General features: G+C 42.6%; 2 protein-coding genes across 2 annotated transcripts; one reads left to right on the top strand and one right to left on the bottom strand.

The window, feature by feature from the left end:
- The first annotated feature begins 1,061 nt into the window (after positions 1 to 1,061).
- On the top strand, positions 1,062 to 10,240 carry kl (klotho). Its single transcript, XM_063014792.1, has 5 exons — positions 1,062 to 1,787; positions 3,404 to 3,914; positions 4,469 to 4,737; positions 6,475 to 7,594; positions 9,145 to 10,240. The coding sequence occupies exons 1-5, from the start codon at positions 1,062 to 1,064 to the stop codon at positions 9,468 to 9,470; spliced, it is 2,952 nt and encodes a 983-aa protein (XP_062870862.1). The 3' UTR covers positions 9,471 to 10,240.
- A 1,124-nt stretch (positions 10,241 to 11,364) lies between these two features.
- Positions 11,365 to 19,523, bottom strand: rfc3 (replication factor C (activator 1) 3). Its single transcript, XM_063013912.1, has 9 exons — positions 19,362 to 19,523; positions 15,855 to 15,992; positions 15,714 to 15,781; positions 15,526 to 15,623; positions 14,436 to 14,617; positions 14,209 to 14,345; positions 12,239 to 12,337; positions 11,742 to 11,811; positions 11,365 to 11,634 (listed from the first exon to the last, which is right to left on the bottom strand). The coding sequence occupies exons 1-9, from the start codon at positions 19,446 to 19,448 to the stop codon at positions 11,443 to 11,445; spliced, it is 1,071 nt and encodes a 356-aa protein (XP_062869982.1). The 5' UTR covers positions 19,449 to 19,523; the 3' UTR covers positions 11,365 to 11,442.
- Positions 19,524 to 21,353: the final 1,830 nt, after the last annotated feature.

Raw genomic sequence — 21,353 nt, forward strand, 5'->3', positions numbered from 1 at the left:
ACCAAACATATGAACCATGTACTGATGCACATGCAGGCATTATTAATGCTCACAATAACATCAGGAGCTCTTATACGTCCCTGATAAGCCGTCTAATGAAATCATAACAGGAAATATGATGTTATAGCCTTGCAAATATTGCACCATATATTTTCCCAGCTTGATTGCATTTAAACACGAGAACAGTTTGTGTTTGCTTGCCAAACAGCCGAAAAAAACCTTGTTAGTCGAAATGAGGATATAAATCAGTCCTGTATTTTGTAAACTGCATCTAAATTTGCATTTATTTAGCACTATTTATTTTGGCATATAAAATGGAATGAAATGAAATATTATAAAGTATTTAAATATATTTTTATAATAAATTATATGCAGAGACTGAAATTGGTTTAAATATTTTAATACGTGTGTTTTTAACAAAATATGTACATCTGTGTAGTGAATTATTCTATTCGACTTATTTTCTTACTGTTTTTTTAACCCTGATTAAGAAATAGTTCAACAATCAACTAAATATCGGTTCCTTGAATAGACTGTTGCATGAACAAATGCTTAACATCAAAATGATTAAACATCTGATCAAGAATGCATTAAATAACCATCTCTTTAAAACCAGGCATGTAACAAGAAGACAGATTTGATGACCCACATATACAAAACACGCATTACAAATACATATAAGTTACTTTTTATGTTAACTAGGGTCCTAGAGTTTGACATGTTCTCCCAAAGTGGAATAGCAACTTTACATTTCCTCTGGTGTATGTGAGTGATTAAGTGGTACCCTGTGCTGGACTGGTTCCTTGTCCATCGTGGACTGGTGGCTCACCAGTTTGAACATGACTGTGGGAACTGCTTGTGCGAGCTGAAATACCCCTGTAGGGATGGAGAAGGGTCACTCAGGCTAAAACTGCCTGGTTACAGCTTTACGCGCCACGTTTCCTGGTTAATGATTGACAGCTTTGGAGCAGTGGAGCAGCACATGAGGCTCAGCAGCCAGAATTATTGACCTGAATCAGAAAACAAGGTGCAGAGACGCGGCCGCTGTCAGATCTGGTGCCATGCACTTCCCCTGGCTGCTGATCTACCTGGGTGGGTGCGCTTTAATGAAGCGGACCTTAGCGGAACCAGGCGACGGGATGCGCACCTGGGACAGGTTCAGTAAGCTGCCCTATCCTGAGGACAAAGCCTTCCTGTATGACACCTTCCCCAAGGGCTTCATGTGGGCAGTGGGCACGGCTGCGTACCAGGTGGAGGGAGCGTGGCAGAAGGACGGGAAAGGAAAGTCGGTCTGGGACACGTTTACCCGCGCCGGGAGCCGGGTGGTGACGGGCGACGTGGGCAGCGACAGTTACCACAACCAGGCCGGAGACCTGCGCGCCCTGCAGCAGCTCGGCGTGTCTCACTACCGCTTCTCTCTGTCCTGGTCGCGCATCTTCCCCAACGGCACCAGGAGCAGCCGCAATGCCAAGGGTGTGGAATATTACACCAGCCTGATCCGCGGCCTGAAGAGGATGGGAGTGGAGCCGGTTGTGACCCTGTACCACTGGGATTTACCGGACAGTCTGCAGAGCGCGTATGGAGGCTGGAGTAATCCACTACTGGTGGATCTGTTCAGAGATTACGCTGATTTCTGTTTCAGCACCTTCGGATCACATGTGAAGATCTGGATCACCATGGATAACCCGTTTGTCGTCGCCTGGCACGGATACGGGACCGGAGTGGTGGCACCAGGCATCAAAAATCACCCGGATCTGCCCTTTAAAGTCGGGCACAATCTTATAAAGGTGGGTCAGTGGAAATGCAGTGAGTACAAAATCACAAACCCAATTTAAAAAGTCATTTGTAAACTGTGGTTTAGTTCTACAGGTTTTATTAAATTCACACAAAGAAAAGAAATGTTTAATCTTTTACTTTATTACCTTTAGTTTTCTCTTGTAAAATTTATCACTTGATGCCTGAATTAAATAAAGTCAGGAAGCTTGTAAAATAATGAAAGTGAGCTATTGATTGTTTTTATTTTTGGAACTTTTTACAGACAAACAGAAGAATAGATGAACACATTATAGGCTGTCTTTATAAAAGGTGAAATAACAAGGCTTAGTTATTTATAAGCAAGGGTGGGTGAGTGAATAGTCTGAAACAGTAATGATTTACAGTACATAATATATTTATAAAAGTAATAATGGACAAAACTGAAAGCTACTAGTACAACAACTACTACTATTACAACTTCTACTTCTACTACTACTACTACTACTAATAATAATAAATAATAAATAATAATAGTAAATAATAATAAATAATAATAATAATGATATTAACAATAATAAGTACTACTACGAATTACTACTACTACTACTAATAATAAATAATAATAATGATGATTATTATAACAATAATAATAAATAATAATAATAAATAATAATAATGATGATTATTATAACAATAATAATAAATAATAATAATGATGATTATTATAACAATAATAATAAATAATAATAATAAATAATAATATGTACTAAGAAGTACTACTACTAAAACAGTAATACTACTACTGCTAATAATAATAAATAATAATAATAATAATAAATAATAATAATAATAACAATAATAAGTACTACTAAGAATTACTACTACTAATACAGTAATAATACTACTACTACTAATAATAAATAATAATAATAATGATGATGATGATTATTATAATAACAATAATAATAATCAAAAATAATAAATAATGATAATAATAATAATAAATAATAATAATAATAATAATAATAATAACAATAATAAGTACTACTAAGAATTACTACTACTAATACAGTAATAATACTACTACTAATAATGATAATATTCCTAAGTTTTATATTTATAATAACAATGATGATGATTATTATAATAACAATAATAGTAAATAATAATAATAATAATAATAATAATAGGCATATTACTAAGAATTATTACTAGTACTACTAATAATAATACTAATAATGATAATTATTAGTGGTGATAATATTAAGTACTACTACTACTAATAATAATAATCTAATGCTAGTAAATGTTGACCCCTCAGACAGCATTAAAAAACTAACATGCTGTAATAAATAAAACCACACAGGCTCAGGAAAAAAAACTGTCAGTAATCACTGTTGCTGCATTTATAAAAGTTGGGACCTCACTACACAGCAACCATCAAATATCAGTAACGTTCAGAAATGCTGCAGCTGCTTCTCTAAATAATACAATAAAAAATAATGTGTGATCCAAGCTGAGGAGGAAACGAACCATCCTTCCCGGTACTGATGTAGGATATCATGGCATCTTTACATACATTTTACAACAGGACAGGGTGCAGTGATCTTTGTTAAAACCTAACCGTCCTCTTATTATCTTGTGCCAGGCTCATGCTGCAGCGTGGCACGTGTATAACGAGCACTACCGCGCTCACCAGGGTGGAAAAGTTTCCATAGCTCTGGCCTCACACTGGATCAAACCCAGCAGGACGAGGCTGGAGAGCCGGCAGGCCTGTCAGTGCTCGCTGGACTTCGTGATGGGCTGGTTCGCCCGGCCTCTCTTCGTGGACGGGGATTACCCACCCTGCATGAGGCGCAACCTCACCCGCAGGTTACCGTCGTTCAGCCAGGCCGAGCGGGCCTACGTTAACGGCACGGCTGACTTCTTCGCTCTGTCTCACGGACCCTCGCTCAGCTTCCAGCTGATCAACGACAGTCTGCGCTTCGGACAGATGGAAGATCTGGATCTGCGGATGCTGCTCTACTGGGTGCATTTAGAGTACAACAACCCGCCCATCTTCGTGGTGGAGAGCGGCTGGTTTGTCAGTGGTGGCACCAAGACGAAGGATGCCAAGCACATGTACTACCTCAAACGCTTCATCATGGAGACCCTGAAGGGTAGGTGGAGAAACGCAAATGATTTATGTGTTTACATTTATTTATATTTAAATTTGATGCTTTTATCCAAACTATTAGAGACCCCGATAGCGTCCGAAGAGGGGATATTCTCCTGACACGCGCTCCCTCCGACCCGTGATTCGCCCATCCTTCGGTGGATTGGCACATTCTGGCACATGGAGAGTCACGTGCTGATCTCCACGTTCCTTGGGCTACTAACCAGGGTCCTTACACGGCCTCGAAGACCCTGCTCCTCTTTTGTAGTCCTGTTTTTTCCCTCCCAGCAGACTAGCGGCCGATTTTGTCTGCTGCAGGCACTAGGGGGCGCTCAGCCAACCAGTAGCAGAGCTAAGATTCGAACTCTGGCCGCCTGGGTGCCATAGGTTTATACTTTTTTTACATTGGGAATCCAGGGATGGCATGGTGGCTTAACAGGAAGCTTTGGTGCCACCCAACAGCGCCCAATCCTCGGCCAAAAGCGTTTTCTTCAAGTTCTCTGGTTTCCTCTCACATATTAATGCACTTTCTTTATGTTACTGATCATCTCGTTCCAGCTATCCGTCTGGATAAAGTAAACGTGCTGGGATACACCGCCTGGTCGCTGCTGGACGGCTTCGAGTGGTACCGGGAGTACGGAATCAGACGCGGCCTTTACTACGTGGACTTCAAATCCGATCACCTGACGAGAGAACCAAAGACCTCGGCCATGTTCTACCGTAAATTAATCGAGAAGAACGGATTCCCTCAGCTCCCAGAGAACCGGCCGGCGGTCGGGGTCTTTCCTTGTGACTTCGCCTGGGGTGTGGCTGCGAACTCCATACAGGTAGTGACCGCTCTCACGGATTTATACTCTCACAGAAACATACAGTAAAGTGAGCTAGGAGTTTTGTTTTTGTTAATAAAAACGAGACCTTGAAACTCAACGCCAACTCAAGTTTTAAAGACGTTGAGTTTCGAGGTATTTTTTTCCATAAGGACATTTGGGAAATATGTTAATACGTCCATGGTCTCGTGGAGCTGCTTATATTTAAGTCTAATGTAAAACTAAAGCGTGTTCCTTATTCTATTTAAACTCACTCATTTAGGAACAGTTCATGTGATCATCCATTACTTCCGTTCCACTGGGGCACGAGTATGAGGTGACACGGAAAAATCTTCTCAGTCCTCCACCAACATGAGGAATATTAAAGAACGGACACGACAGCGCTGACCTTAAATAAATAAGTCAATGAGTATAAAAACAGCCACACATTTACATGTCAGACGCTGTTAAATGATTAAGTACGGAGTTTAAAGAGGACACGGGTGTATTTTGCACCCACATACAAAGAGTACAATAGTGAGGGCAGCAAAAAATTGGTTAGAAATTGGCAAACGATTTTGGGGTCACCGTGTATCCAAACTAGACCGTACATCCACACCTGTGAACTACAACCCCAAATCAGAAAAAGTTGGGACAGTATGGAAAATACGAATAAAATAAAAATGCAGTGTCCCTTACATTTACTTTGACTTTTATTTGATTGCAGACAGGATGAACCTGAAATATTTTATCTTTTATCATGTTGTATTGAGATCTTAGAGCAACACGTGCTGCCTTCAAGACGTCGTATTTTCCAGGGACGTCCAGCATTTTTTAACAAGACGATGCAAAACCACCTGCTGCACACATTACAAAGGCCTGGCTGCACAAGAAGAGGGTACGGGTGCTGTCCCCAATAGAGAATTTTGCACATCTTAAGACGAGACAAAATAAAAGCTGAAACACTAAATCACTCGGTCTCCTCGGTGCCAAAACCTCTTTTAAGTGGTGAAAAGGAACGGCGACAGAACAAAGTGGTAAATGCTTTACAGTCCCAACTTTTTTTGGAATGTGTTGCAGGTCTGAAATGCAGGAATGGATGTTTATTAACAAATGAAATGAAGTTGAGCAGATAAAACATGAAATATCTCAGGTTCATCCTGTCTGACATCAAATAAACGTACATGTTTTTATTATTTGCATTTTTCATGCCGTCCCAACTTTTTCTGATTTGGGGTTGTACATGGGACTCATAGCTAAAGAAGGAAAGCGTTATATTTATTAAATTATAAATATAAGTACTTGCTAATTGGTTTACTGCACTAGAACCTCTTGGACAAAAGCTAAATTAATTACGAACAAAATTTTATGTAGCAACAGTTTAGGGAAGGCCGTTCCTGCTCTATAAAGACATCCAGTGTCCTGCACAGAGTCATGACCTTAGCCCCACTGAACAGCTCTGTTTAAATATAAATGCTGCCATTATTTTAACTGAATGGGCACAAATTCCCACACACAGACACACTCCAAAGTCTTGAGAAGCTTCTCAGTAAAGCGGTTGATGTTCGAGCTGAAAAGGTCACACAGAGGGTCACTGAAACAAATAGGGCGTCCAAGAAGCTCCTGCTCAGGAGTCCAAATACTTTTGGCCGTATAGTTGATGTTCAGTATGAGACTGAACTAATTAACCACGCACTTAGCATTAGCTGTTATTACTCATGACAGTGACGCTGTTGTTTGATTTCTGCACATTAACAGGTTCAGACGACGCCCACGCAGTTTGTCGACACGAGCGTTTACATCTGGAACGTTTCCGACAGCGGGAGGCTTCAAAAACTGGAGGGTGTGAAAATCTTGCAAAGAAAGCGCCACTGTGCCGACTACGCTGCCATCTCGCAGCAGGTATCAGAAATCCAGCGCGTACACGTCACCCACTTCCACTTCTCCCTCAACTGGTCGTCTATAACCCCCACAGGCAACGTATCGGAGGCTAACGAAACCCTCCTGAGCTATTACGGCTGCTTCGTTAGTGAGCTCCGGAGGGCCAACGTTACCCCGGTCGTCACTCTCTGGCACCACACCGGAAAACTCTCCAGCCTGCCTGCGCCCATGGAGGCTAAAGGAGGCTGGCAGAGCGAGGACACGGTGAGGGCGTTCGTCGATTACGCCAGGCTCTGTTTCCGAAAGCTCGGGGCGCACGTCAAGCTGTGGATCACGCTGAACGAGCCCAACGAGGAAGACCTCGGGTACGCGGTGGGCCATCAGTTGCTGCGTGCCCACTCTCTAGCCTGGCGCGCGTACGACGCCGAGTTCCGGCGCTCTCAGGACGGTAAAGCCTCCCTGGCGCTGCACATGGACTGGGTCGAGCCGGCGTTCTCGTTCAACCGAGAGGACGTGGCTCCTGCGAAGCGAGTCCTGGACCTCCGCGTGGGTTGGTTCGCCGAGCCCGTCTTCGGTAGCGGCGACTACCCGCCGGTGATGCGCCAGTGGCTTCAACAGAGGAATCCTCTCGACCTGTTCAACTACCACCTACCCACATTTACTGAAGAGGACCGGAAGCTGGTCCGAGGCACCTACGACTTCTTCGCCCTCAGTCACTTCACGACCTCCATGGTCTACGATGAAGTCGAGGATTCGTACCTATTCAAGAACAGTTTGGAAGTGCAGATGATTTCGGATGTTACCTGGATAATGTCGCCCAGGCGGAACTCCCCCGTGGTTCCTTGGGGGCTACGCAAGGCCCTGAAGTGGATCGACTCGCATTATAAGGGTGTTCCGATTTACATCATGGCCAACGGAGTTCAGGAAGACACGGCCAGATTCAAAGACAGTCTGCGGGTTTATTATCTCTACAACTACATCAATGAAGCCTTAAAAGGTGAGAGACCATTTCTACCTTTGATTAGCAGTAAAAACATGTAAAACACAGTATATGTCATGGTTGGTGACCAGCTAAGACACATAAAAAAAATAATGTTTACCAATAATAAACATACAATTAGAGATATACAATACAAGAGGCATCAGACAACACATCTTCAGACGTGAACAACATACCGGGCAAAAAGCACTCCAAAATCTCCACTCCACATCTCCAGATGGCCGCCAATTCATTTGAATGTCAATCAATAACCGTATGATGAGATCGAGTGACCTACAACAAAAACAAGAGGCAAAACAGCAGCTGGGGTAAAGGGCACAGCGAGGGCGGTTCAAAACAGGCTCCTAGGGGCAGGGCTGACATTTAATGAAGCTAGAAAAGAAAGCCCGGCTTATATTACATTTTCAGCATTTAGCGGACGCTTTAATTCAAAGCGACTTACATTAGAGTTACAGTATACAGTCTGAGGAATTGAGGGTTAAGGGCCTTGCTCAAGGGCCCAACAGCAGCAACCTGGCAGTTGTGAGGCTTGAACCAGCAACCTTCTGATTACTAGTTCAGTTATAGCACTTATATAGGGCAGTTATAGCCTAGTGGTTAAGGTACTAGACTAGTAATCAAGATGTTGCTGGTTCAAGCCCCACCACTGCCAGGTTGTCACTGTTGGGCCCTTAAGCAAGGCCCTTAATCCTTAATTGCTTATACAGTATACTGTCACAGTACTGTAAGTCACTTTGGATAAAAGTATCCACTAAACACTGGAAATGTAAACGCTAATGTATGACAATTTAGTATCTCCCGGAGGAAACCCACACAGTGCCACCCACTTAACACATCCTGTTTCCTGTATTAGGGAAGGGCAGTTGTAGCTTAATGGTTAAGGTACTGGACTAGTAATCAAAAGGTTGCTGGTTCAAGCCTCACCACTGCCAGGTTGCCACTGTTGGGCCCTTAACCTCCAATTACTTATACAGTACACTGTCACATTAATGTAAATCGCTTTGGATAAAGGCGTCTGCTAAATACTGTAAATGTAAATCTGTGTATGGGATAAATTTTAGGGTAATTTACTCCATGCACAGAAATACCTTCATGGTTAAACTAGTAGTTAAACTCGGATCACATTTTCTCCTCATCCCGGTGATTGATGTGAACATTAACGAAAGCTCTCGGCCGGTGTTTGTATGATTTAATGCGCCGTGCTGCTGCCACACGACTGGGTTGATTAAATAATGGCGCAAATGAGCATGAGCACCTAAAAGTGGCTGGTAAGTGTATTCTGACATCGCGGCTTGGTTTGAAATTGATGTCTGTGTAAGCTCTATAAACGAGAGCGGACAAACACCATCAACCATCAACGTGACTTAATGATTAGACAGCGCGGTCCAGGCTCGGTTCACTGACCCTCAGAGAGCGTCGTGTTTCACAACACTGCACGACCCGACCAGGCAAAAAATATTTACCTAAGTGCTTGTTTGTTTGTTAACTGTACACTTGTTTTAAGGTTAAAGGTTATTAATCGAGGTTTTTTTTGGGTTTGTTTGCAGCGTACACTCTGGATGGGGTCAATTTGCGAGGCTACTTCGCCTACGCGTTTAACGACCGGCACGACCCCGGGTTCGGCCTGTACAGCCACGTGCAGGAGGAGACCATCGAGAAGTCCTCGCTGACCCACTACAGAAACATTATCGACCACAACGGGTTCCCTGACCACGGCGGCCCTCCAGAGAGCTGTCCCCGCACCCCGGAACGTTCTGCGATCTACTACGTTCTGGCTAAACGCCCCGTCGTGAGCTTTATATCTTTCGTTGGCTTTGCCTTGTTTATTACTACAGGTCTTATTATATACGACTGCACCAAGAGACCCAAATGATGGTTGAACCTGCAGAATGAGTAGGGGATGGGTTATATAAGCTTTTGTGCCTTTATATAGAACATAACACATCTAAGTTTTACAACCCGGACTCGGTCTACATTCCAAAACCATTTACATGTAGATTTTACACTGTGTGTGTGAGGATTTGTGCCTAAGTTGTGTAATAGGATTGAGGATCAGTGTTTTGTGCAGACCGGGTCATAAATGATGCACAAAATCAGTCATGCTGGATTTATTTTCATTGTTTTTACCACTGCTTCATCATGGTCAGGGTCCTGGTGGCTGAAGTGTCCCTGAAACACTGGACACAAGGCAGAAACATTATATATATATAAAGTGTATAGCATGTCTCATATCATTGATTTTATGCTGAACTGCCTCAACTCAATAATTCACAGGGGTGTCCAATATTTTTGACCATAAGGTGTGAACGTCTGTTTTATTCACCTTCTCTTACCAACACTTATTGGTGTTTACAAGGTCATGTGCTAATTAGTTGGATTGGTATCCTGTCCAGGGTATTCCTGCCTTGCGTCTAGTATTTCCCGGTAGAACCAGGCCCACCACGACCCTGACCAGGTTGATAAAGTGCTTACATTTTTTAAATAAAAAGCTTACGTCTTGTATGATTGTTAGAAGAGTTTTAGATTTGTTAGGCAAGGAAAAAAAGGCACTTAATTTGTGTTCACAGTCCAAGAATATAGTGAATACTAATAATAATAATATAAATAATAATAAAGTTTACTGTTCTAGTGTTGTATTGAAAACTTTTAGCACTTTATTTATCTTTATTGTAGTTCTATTTTCCTTAAATGTTTAGTGATACCATATGGGATTGTTTTTAGTTGGATATTTTGTTTGTTGCTGTGTAAAACAATAAAGATTCACACTCCATTCACACTAAAAGTAGTAAAAATAATCAATGCTTGGTGCTTTTCTTTAATAATAAAATATTTATGGGGGCCTGGAGAATGATCGTGGTACCAGGATGCTCGGGTGGCACAGTGCTGCCCACTACTGAGATCTTAGGATCCAGGGTTCAAATCTAAGCAGTGCTTACACCCAGTGGGGCATCAGCACTAACGAGTGAGGAATGGGGTGGGCGAAAACAGGCACAATTGTCGCTGCGCTCTCAGTGCAGGTCCCAAACCCGGATACATTGAATACTTCCATCCAAAGTGACTTGTTTGTTTGTTTGTTTATTAGGATTTTAATGTCATGTTTTACACCTTTGTTACATTAATGACAGGAAACTCATAGTTACTCATTACACAAGATTCATCAGCTCACAAGTTTAATATCAAACACAGTCATGGACAAGTCTTTAGACCGTGGGAGGAAACCGGAGCTCCTGGAGGAAACCCACGCGGACACGGGGAGAACATGCAAACTCCACACAGAAAAAAACCCAGACCGCCACACCTGGGGGTCGAACCCAGGACCTTCTTGCTGTGAGGCCACAGTGCCGCCCTCCGAAGCGCCTTACAATTGAGGGTTAAGAGCCTTGCTCAGGGGGCCAACAGTGGCAACTTCACCATGGTGGGGCTTGAACCGGCAACCTTTCGATTACTACTCAAGTACATGAACTGCAGAGTATTTTAGTAAACATGCCTTTCATATTTACATTTGACTTTCAGTACTGTGACAGTATACAGTCTAAGCAATTAAGGGTTAAGGGCCTTGCTTAGGAGCCCAACAGTGGCAACCTGGCAGTGATGGGGCTTGGACCAGCAACCTTTTGATCACTAGTGCAGTACCATAACCACTAGGCTACACCTGCCCTACAGCTAAAATATGGAAGGGTGCAAAATCTGCGCCAAAGAGAAAAGAATAATTCTGGTACCACTCGTATTTACCGCTCAGATTATAAAGAACATTCTGCACCACCAGACACCAGAGAAAAACGTTTATTCAGTAAACAAAAATATATATTTTTAGAAAAGAGAACACGCAGATGTAACCAGAGAGTTCAGAACATGAAGTTATCCAGTCCGTCCTCCATAAACTTCTTATAGATGGCCATGAACTTGGCCACGAAGGCCTCCAGGTGGTAAATCGCCTTGTTGCCCAGCTGCAGTCGGTGCTCGTAGTAAGCGGCCAGCTGAGCCACCTCGGGTTTCAGGTGACCGTCGCAGTTACTCAGCAGCTCGGACACCAGGCCCTGCGCAGACAGGGAGACGACCGGACGACCACATGAACTCAGCAAATGCATCAGGTTTGAGATTGAGAAGCTTGGTTTTAGTCAGAACGTGAGTGTGATCACCGTACCTTCATGATGATTTCTGCTGGAATGCAGTGGGTCAGGAGCTCGTAGAGTCTCGCTCGGACCTCCAGGAGTCTGAAAAGGAACAGATAAGGAACATTTAAATGCTTTGTGTGCGGGTTCGAATCTCAGAGCTGCTGCGTAGCAACATGATTGGCTACGTCTGAGGGTGGGAGGGCCGAAAGGATTTCTCATTACATTACATAAAAGAGCAACTGTAGTCTAGTGGTTAAGGTACTGGACTAGTAACCAAAAGGTCACTGGTTCAAGACCAACCATTGCCATGTTGGGCCCTTGAGCAAGGCCCTTAATCCTTAACTGCTTATTGGATAAAAGTGTCTGCTAATGCCAAAAATGTAAATTACTGTTGCAACTGCGCCCTCTTCTGGCTGGTCTAACCCGCCTGCACCGGGCTGGTGAATAACAGAGATCAGTGCTTGACTCACAGGCGAAAAGAAGCGGTCAGCAACTACACGTGTACCGGTGAGATGCGACTGCTAACCTTTGTGGGCTCTGCTCGTTCACGATGGCGTTGGCCGTCTCTCTGAGGAACACCTCCCAGTCCGTTTGGGGGATTTCCTGATCTGGAGAGAACGGGTACCTACAGACAGGAAGAAAGAAGAAAAAAAAAGATCAGAGGATTGTTTAAAATTCCAGCGAGAAGCGTATCGAGACCGGTAGTTCAGTGATTGAGCACTAGGCGGCGCACGTCTCTGTTTACATGAGTGATGGGCTTTGTTTTGTCGCCTTTTCTGTATTTTATGCTTCATTTTTGCAAGTTCTAGTCCTAAGTTAAGGCTTCGAAAGAGTAATAAACACCCCAAGTGCTCACTATACGATCACGGCAAAGAAAAAAAAACATCCTCCACCACACACGGTAAATAAAATTTCCCTCCAGTAGTACAGAACACCAATTTTAATATTTATGGTAATACGTATATTACAGGTTTTATGTTATATATTTACATATATATTTATGTTGTGCATGTTTAGCACTTTTGTGGACCTTAGCGGTGCCTTTTCATATATTTTCGCACCTCGCTGTTTCGGGCAATCACATTTTACGGACCAGAGCCCCCCTTTTAGTCCGTTAATTATAATTATAATCATGATCCTGTAGATTCAGTAAGCATTCAGACCTCTCAACTTTCTGTGCACGTGATTGTTTTGTGGATTTAATTCCGAATAAATATATTTGCCATTTTTACCCAACAAGCTACACTTAATCAACCATGTTTTAATAATTCGAAAATAATTATAAAGCATTATTAAACTTTATACAACAGGTAGTTCCGACCTTACAATCCGATTGGTTGAGAAGCGTTCTAGCCGTGCTGATATTCGTGACAACATCACGGCCTTTTCACACCACAATGGTATTACCCCGCTGACGCGTTGCCATTAACGACAAGCTTCATGCACACAAACGCGCACGCAGGCGACACAGCCTTTATTTCCCGGTCGCGTTTTAAATCCGGTATCTGATATACTATCTAGTGCACTGTGTAGGGAACATATATCCATGATATGATACACAATCTAGTGCACTATGTAGGGAACATTAATGTGTTTGTAACGCGAACAGTTAGCTTAATAGCCCTGTTAGCAGCATCTAGTAGTTCTGTTTTCACCCATAATCCTTTGGTGTGTGCGAGAGGTTTTTTTATTTCTTTTTTTTCCCTTCGGAGGTTCTTGACTTTTTCTTCTTCTTGTTCTTACCTCCCTGAAATGAGTTTTTGCAACTTGGGATGTCTGCTTTGTAGTGTTAAACTTTATATTGGTTGTGGAACTACTTTTTGGCGGAAGGTATTGTCAATATTAAAGCATATTTAATAAGAAATTCAGGGCTTCTTTGATTTATTTTCTTTCTTTATTTTGTAAAAACTGTTGTATAAAAGCAATAGAACACACGAGGTCGTGTGTTATCGCGAATAACATCACGGCTGTGATTTGGTCGCAGGCACGAACCGAAGGCGAGTGCCGATAACACACTCCCTCTCGTGTTCTATTGCTTAAATAATGACTCCTGCCAGTTTAGGCCATTCACTCCACCCTCCACATTTTCCCGGAGGAAACCCACGAGGACAAGGGGAGAACATGCGAACTCCACACAGGAAGGACCCGGACGTCCCACCTGGGGATGGAACCCAGGACCTTCTTGCTGTGAGGCGACAGTGCTACCCACTTAGCCACCGTGGTTAGGTCTGTCATCTATACCAAGTGCTGTTCTTATGTTCTTCTTTAAACGTGCTCAATTCTTTCGAGAAATTAAAAATGATATACATTTTAGCTTGGTAAAAGATGTTTTATAGTCTTTTATTGCTGGAGATTCCCCATCCAAGTATTTAAACTCCTGTAAACCTTCGTTCCCCCTCTCTAACTCATCTCTCCATCTTCTCTGTTATGCTAATTTTATAACATCATCATCTGTAATGATGTCTGGACCAGCACGTCTAACGGCTCTGTACTCACTGTTGGACTCGACAGGCCTCGCACATCAGCAGAGCTTTGCGCAGGTTGCGTCCCGACTTCTCTGCGATCCGTTTGGCCAGCTCAGCCGGGAGCAGCAGACCTTCCTTTTTGCACACGCCCATCAGAACGCTGCACACCTAAAGCACACATCACACGCATGTCCATTCTTTATCAGAATCAAATAGCCCTCTCATAAGCTGTGGCTTGGCACAGTCGGGTGAAGGTACCTCCTCCGAGCTGGGCAGCGGCACCCTGACAGCCAGGCACCTGCTCCTGATGGGCGAGATGACCTTGGAGGTGGAGTTACAGCACAGGATGAGACGACAGGTAGTCATGTACTTCTCCATGGTTCGGCGTAGGGCGTGCTGCGCGTCCTTGGTCAGCCGGTCCACTTCGGTCAGCAGCACCACTGCAGTCGTGAGCAGCACAGAGGACGTTAGATAACACAATCAGGAGCAAGGCTTTTAATAACTTTAGAATTTAATATATTATATATATATATATATATATACCAATCAGTCATAACATTAAAACCACCTCCTTGTTTCTACACTCACTGTCCATGTTATCAGCTCCACTTACCATATAGAAGCACTTTGTAGTTCTACAATTACTGACTGTAGTCCATCTGTTTCTCTGCATGCTTTGTTACCCTCTTCCACGCTGTTCTTCAATGGTCAGGACCCCCACAGGACCCCCACAGAGCAGGTATTATTTAGGTGGTGGATGATTCTCAGCACTGCAGTGACACTGACATGGTGGTGGTGTGTTAGTGTGTGTTGTGCTGGTACGAGTGGATCAGACACAGCGGTGCTGCTGGAGTTTTTAAACACCGTGTCCACTCACTGTCCACTCTATTAGACACTCCTACCTAGTCGGTCCACCTTGTAGATGTAAAGTCAGAGACGATCGCTCATCTATTGCTGCTGTTTGAGTCGCTCATCTTCTAGACCTTCATCAGTGCTCACAGGACGCCGCCCACGGGGCGCTGTCGGCTGGGTGTTTTTTTGGTTGGTGGACTATTCTCAGTCCAGCAGGGACAGCGAGGTGTTTAAAAACTCCACTCATACCAGCACAACACACACTAACACACCAGCACCATGTCAGTGTCACTGCAGTGCTGAGAATCATCCAGCACCTAAATAATACCTGCTCTGTGGGGGTCCTGACCATTGAAGAACAGGGTGAAAGCGGGTTAAAAACAGTCAGTAATTGTAGGAGTACAAAGTGAAGCTGATACAATGGACAGTGAGTGTAGAAACAAGGAGGTGGTTTTAATGTTATGACAATAGAATTAAAGTTTGGATTTATTCTGACCCTTGAACTCTCTCTGTGTGCTGGACTGAATCTGCTGGGACTGCGCCATCGTCTTGATCAGCTCCTGGATAACGACGCGGTCGCTGGTCCCCGCGTCACTACGGAACCAAAAACACCCAAATCGAGTCAGGCGACGGCGACAGCGACCATTAAAGACGGAGCTTCGCCTGTAGCGTGCGGACGCTCACCTCGGATTGACCTCCAAATGATAGTTACTGGCGATCGTGTTGATTTCGATTTTCTTTTTCGAAGGTGCCTGGATGAGAAGAACGCTCAGAATTAGAAATCTGCTGATTTCGTGACCGTGAGAACGTGACTGAAACGCTTACAGTGATGGACTGGTGTTCGATGCGGAGCTTCTCCACCCCTGAACCGTACAACTCCCGGAGCAGACACATGATCCGGGTCTTCTTTCCAGCGCCGGACGGTCCGTAAACAAGAAGGTGAGGGAAGTCGCCACATTGTACCTGAATGTGATAGTAAAAATAGAGTTAACGACCTGCAGGTGGAAGAAACAGAATTCTACATGTGCATCAATCAAGAGTTTGTACAGGAGACTCTGTTAACTGATTGTTATTCACCAACTTTATTTGTGGGCACAATAAACACATAAAATTGTTGCAACCTAAATAACATTTGTTACACCAAACTGAGCCAAAAATACTAGAGATGGGACGATCGGGGTTTTTGGCACCGATTCCGATCTGCGATCTCCTTTCAGGGACATCTGCCGATAGCCGATTGCGATCGGGGGGGGGGGGGGGGGGGGGGGGGGGGTTTAGCAGTAAATAAAATAAATAAACTTAAAAAGAGCCTCACAGTAAAGATAAACCGGAGCAGCGCGCGCGTGTGTGTGTGTGTGTGTGTGTGTGTGTGTGTGTGCACCTTTAGAAGAGACGCTTTGTTCACTGTATCGCTATAAGTGATTCATTGATTCACGAGTCATTTTTCGCGAAGCGTAAGTTTCTCTTCTCAGTTATCTCTCCGTGTTTACTGTTATTAATTAAATGTCGTGGTTTAAAATAAACACCAGCTACTACACAACATTCTGTGTGACTCTCTTACATTAAAAAGCTTCATTACACTGATATTACCACAGATCTGTTACCGACCGTCAGACTCGTTCCGTCTAAGGAGCTAAAAGTTCAGCAGATGATCCTGAACTAACGAATTTGGTAATGAATAAACTTTTGCCTCTGATTGGCTCTGTAACGTTTTCTGTTCTCATCTACATCACAAGTAAGAACCGCTTACGATTTACCAAAGTGAACCAGGAGTTTATATAACGTGCTGATAGAATCGACTCAGATGTGACCGGGTTGAATTATCTTTTTAAAGTAAATATTACAATCAGCAAAATTACATCGTAAGTGTGATGCACAACGTTAATGATGTTATTTTAGGTCATGAAGAGCTTTCACTGTGGTTTCTGTACGATGATTGATGAATGGTGATGTGATGGTTGGTGCTTCGTAGCTCAAAGTCTGGATCGATCCACTGAGCTGTTAACTTAACGTGATCTTTATATATCACACGATCGGATCGGCTACTCTTAGGAAATATCGCCGATCGCCGATAGCATATTTTGATTAAAAATCGGCCGATACCGATTCATAGCCGATCGATCGTCCCATCTCTAAAAAATACATTAAAAAATAATACATTTTATAATATATATCCAACACTGCATCCATGTGATCTGGAGATCCGTCCAGCCTAGGGCTGGGCGATATGGATCAAAAGCCATATCTGGCTGAACCACGATATACGATATATATCTCGATATTTTTTCATCCCATAAGGTAATAACAAAAAGACACTTCTGAGACAAAGCTACACGTTCCACATTATTTACAGGCACTTTTATTAACAATCACGCTGGTGAAGCTTCACACAGGAACTATTTTAAGAAAAAGTTTGTTGTTTTCTAACGTATCGTCGTGCAATGTGAATTACAAATATATTGTCTGGCCCTTTAAAAATGTTAAGTGCACTATAGGGCGCAGGGAGCGAGTGTGTAGGGAGGAGATCAGAATTTATCGTTTATGTTCTTCTGTTGTTTTGCACTGAGCTTGTATGACATTAAATATAGCGTTCTCGTTAACCCCTCCCCCCCCCCAACCCACGTTTGGACAGGAGCTGGAACCTTTTGTCTGGACTTGTTTTCGGCGTTCTCTACAGAATACATTATCCTGCTGCTCATCTGACACTTCTCCACCATCGAATCCAAATCTCTCTAAATAACTGAGCCATTATTATTCTTTTTAGTAAGCAGCTCCTCCACCGTCTCCACGCTATCATGGGAGCTTTACTTACAGAAATGTGTTCTGAGGGCAGAAAGGATCGGCGGTGGGGCGGGAGGGGCGAGTTGTGTTCAGTGAGGGAGGGGGGCGGGGCAGGTGAACATGTGCAGAGACAAACTGGGAGAAGAGAAAGACGAACTGTCGGATCTAACTGGAACGAAACATCTATATCGATATACGCGATGTTGTCTTATCTTATATCGCGTATGAAAATATATCGATATTTTATAAAATCTCCATATATATCGCCCAGCCCTAGTCCAGCCCGTCATTCTGATTGCTGCAAATGCATTTTGACCCACTTGACCTTGCAAAATAGCTGTAATTTAGTCAGATTAGAGAAATTCTGGGCATTAACTGTCTGTTTAAAGTCCTGTCATAGCATCTCAACAGGGTTCAAGTCTGGAGAAACACTGTAAAACTTGAACATACACGTAAACGAAGACCACTGCACATTATTTACATATTCGTTTACCTTTTCAACGTTTCATCCAAAGCGACTTACAGTACTGTGACAGTACACTGCCTAAGCATTTGAAGCTTAAGGGCCTTGCTCAAGGGCCCAACAGTGTCAACCTGGCAGTGGTGAGGCTTGAACCAGCGACCATTCGATTACTAGTGCAGTACCTTAACCGCTACACTACAACCGCCCAACATTCGATACCCAGACAGTCCTCCAAACTGTAGCCAATACACCTCAATTATATCCGGGTCCTTTGTGTGCGGAGTTTGCATGTTCTCCCCGTGGGTTTCCTCCGGGTGCTCCGGTTTCCTCCCACAGTCCAAAGACGTGCAAGTGAGGTGAACTGGAGATATGAAATCGTCCATGACTGGATTTCAAGTCCTGAGACTGGGGGTTGAATAATAATGCACATGGACATAAGTCATAAGATCTATTCACACAGTTACTGTGTGTTTTACCACCGCTTTACCCTGGTCAGGGTCCCAGTTGGTGAAATTCACTGGGCAGGAAACACCCAGGACAGGTCGCCAGTCCATCACAGGACACACACACACACACACACACACACACACACACACACACACACACACACACACACACACACGTTTTATATCTCCAGTTGAATTGACTGCACGTCTTTGGACTGTAGGAGGAAACCGGAGCTCCCAGAGGAAACCCACACAGACACACGGAGCACATGCAAACTCCACAAAGAAAGGACAAGGACTGCTCCACCTGAGAATCGAACCCAGGACCTTCTTGCTGTGATTTTATGCATTAATGAATGTTCTTTTTGTTGTTTACTGAGACTTCTTGTTGTATATTTTGATTTAATTCTACACACATCAACATGAATATCTCTAACTACGTTAATAATGCACAGGAGCAGCACTAAATCACCAATTATTTCCTTTACAGCTACGTATTTATAGTTAAAATATAAACATGTTAACTTATACACATTATAATTCCTATTTAATAATAAAACGTCAGTCCAAGTGAGACTGACCAGTGTGCGGAACACCGTGACAGATGTTAGCCTCACAACAACAGCTCTACACAGCTCTTACCAAATTTCTCAGCTGGTTTGCTTGTTCTTTATGATAATCCAGCTTCGCCAGAGATGTTGGTCTGTATTTATCCACCCATAAACTCATGATTTAAGATATTTAAGTGCACTAAACACCGGCGGCTAACCTGCTACGTGTGAGAGCTGCTCCCGCTAATCTGAAGAAACCCGCGCTCACACAGTACGGAGCGCGCTCAGGGACAAACAGTCTGAACGCGTTTGGTAATGAAGACAAGCGTGTGGTACAAATAAACAAATATACTGTATATAATTTTAGATATAAAAACAGCTACACACTCCTGTTACACTGGCAGGAGTTTATGATGTAAAAAATAAGACATATATCCTGTGCATTTCGACTGAGAAACAGACTAAAATATTTTGGCTGATTTGGGGCTACCATTGTGTTCCATGGTACGTGTAATAATGCCTTGGAATTTTTTGTACCCTTTAATGCTATATAAGCTCTTTGCAGAGCACTGCTCTTGCTGTAAGTTGCAACTAATCTAATTAATGTAATTAAATGACAGGAAAATCCTACAAGAAGAGCTGAACTTTGTATGGGTTTAATCAGAGTCACTGGAACTGATGGGAGGTACTGATAACTATTTTATATGATCTTGAATGTGATTGATTCATTCTGAACACAAAAAGAGGGTGAGCACACTTATGCAACCGCCTTATTTTTGTTTTTATTTTTATTTTTTCCCCTCTACACAGTATCAGCATTTCAGTTGAATAGTGCAGATTATAGATCACATTAAAGGTGATTTTAACAGGGGTTTGTATGTTTTTATAAATGCAGTTTGAACTCTCAATCCTCACTTATTATGTACTACTAAACAACACATAATTGTTGAAGAGAAATGTGAGGTTTTAAAATCCCTAATGGTTTATATTTTAGTATCTTTCTTTATGTGGCTTGTTTTGTCTTGACAAATCTTAAGTCAAGTCAAGTCAAGTCAACTTTATTTATATAGCGCTTTTTACAATATACATTGTCTCAAAGCAACTTTACAAAATCCAGGACCAACAGATACAAAAACCCCTGTTGAGCAAGCCGAGGGCGACTGTGGCAAGGAAAGAAAGCAAACTATCTTAATGCATATTATCTATAGTAAACATGTCTTTTAACTTTAACATTAACACAAATAACATATTTGACATATTTTCCAGCTCTAATTCAGTGTTATAAACGTTGTGTTCAGCTAAATAACTACACATCCTGACCTGTCCCAGCAGAGGGCGCTGTACACCTTCCTAATTTAACTTAGGGTGAGTAAAGGTAAAAGCATGTTAAAGCTACAGGTATTATACACCTTATAAGATATTATAGGAGAATATCTCATGCTCGGTGCTGTTTTATTAAAAAATAAAGGGTGTACAAATTATTAAATGCAGTGATGAGGATACTTCAGGGACATTATTATTCCTTGATGATTCCTTGGACCACTGCATGCCAGGAACACTCCACCAGACCTGATATTTCTGCTCCTGACCTGTATATACACTGCAAAAAAAGTTCTTACTGCAAAATATCAGAGCCACACTTCTAATATGCTGTAAAAACAGCTCTCACCCACTCAGACATGGACTGTATGGACAGTATTTATTACCAGACGGTCCATCAACTTCTGTACGTTACATCCTGCAGTGCATCCTGATCTATCCTCATCTCCTACACAGGTAAATGATGCACTTGTAGGCTCTGTGTAAACGTTTATACTAAAATGTCCTCTCTTTTTGCATTGAAAGTGCACTTATTAGTACAAACAATGGAATATGCTAGTGCAAATACTGTCATTTGTTGTGAATGCTGCTAATACTTCTATTAGAGAGATGCCATGCATTGTAGAATTTTTCTGTTGTACCTGTGTATAGTGACAATAAAGATTTTATTCTTATCTAACAGTGTGCAATTTGGGATGCACACTTTTCTGAGTGTAAACAAACACCAAAATCCAACTAAATTACTAAATATAAATAAATTACA

The sequence above is a fragment of the Trichomycterus rosablanca genome, chromosome 18, assembly GCF_030014385.1.
Source record: "Trichomycterus rosablanca isolate fTriRos1 chromosome 18, fTriRos1.hap1, whole genome shotgun sequence".
In the NCBI taxonomy this organism is placed as follows: Eukaryota; Metazoa; Chordata; class Actinopteri; order Siluriformes; family Trichomycteridae; genus Trichomycterus; species Trichomycterus rosablanca.

Bases quoted from the DNA above. Each gene is read 5' to 3' on its own strand.
- kl (XM_063014792.1), top strand. From the start codon at position 1,062: ATGCACTTCCCCTGGCTGCTGATCTACCTGGGTGGGTGCGCTTTAATG. The intron at 3,915-4,468 runs GTAGGTGGAGAA...ATCTCGTTCCAG, and splicing joins CATCATGGAGACCCTGAAGG to CTATCCGTCTGGATAAAGTA. The intron at 4,738-6,474 runs GTAGTGACCGCT...GCACATTAACAG, and splicing joins TGGCTGCGAACTCCATACAG to GTTCAGACGACGCCCACGCA.
- rfc3 (XM_063013912.1), bottom strand. From the start codon at position 19,448: ATGAGTTTATGGGTGGATAAATACAGACCAACATCTCTGGCGAAGCTG. The intron at 14,346-14,435 runs GTACCTTCACCC...TGTGTGCTTTAG, and splicing joins CGCTGCCCAGCTCGGAGGAG to GTGTGCAGCGTTCTGATGGG. The intron at 11,635-11,741 runs GTACGGTGATCA...CTGTCTGCGCAG, and splicing joins CAGCAGAAATCATCATGAAG to GGCCTGGTGTCCGAGCTGCT.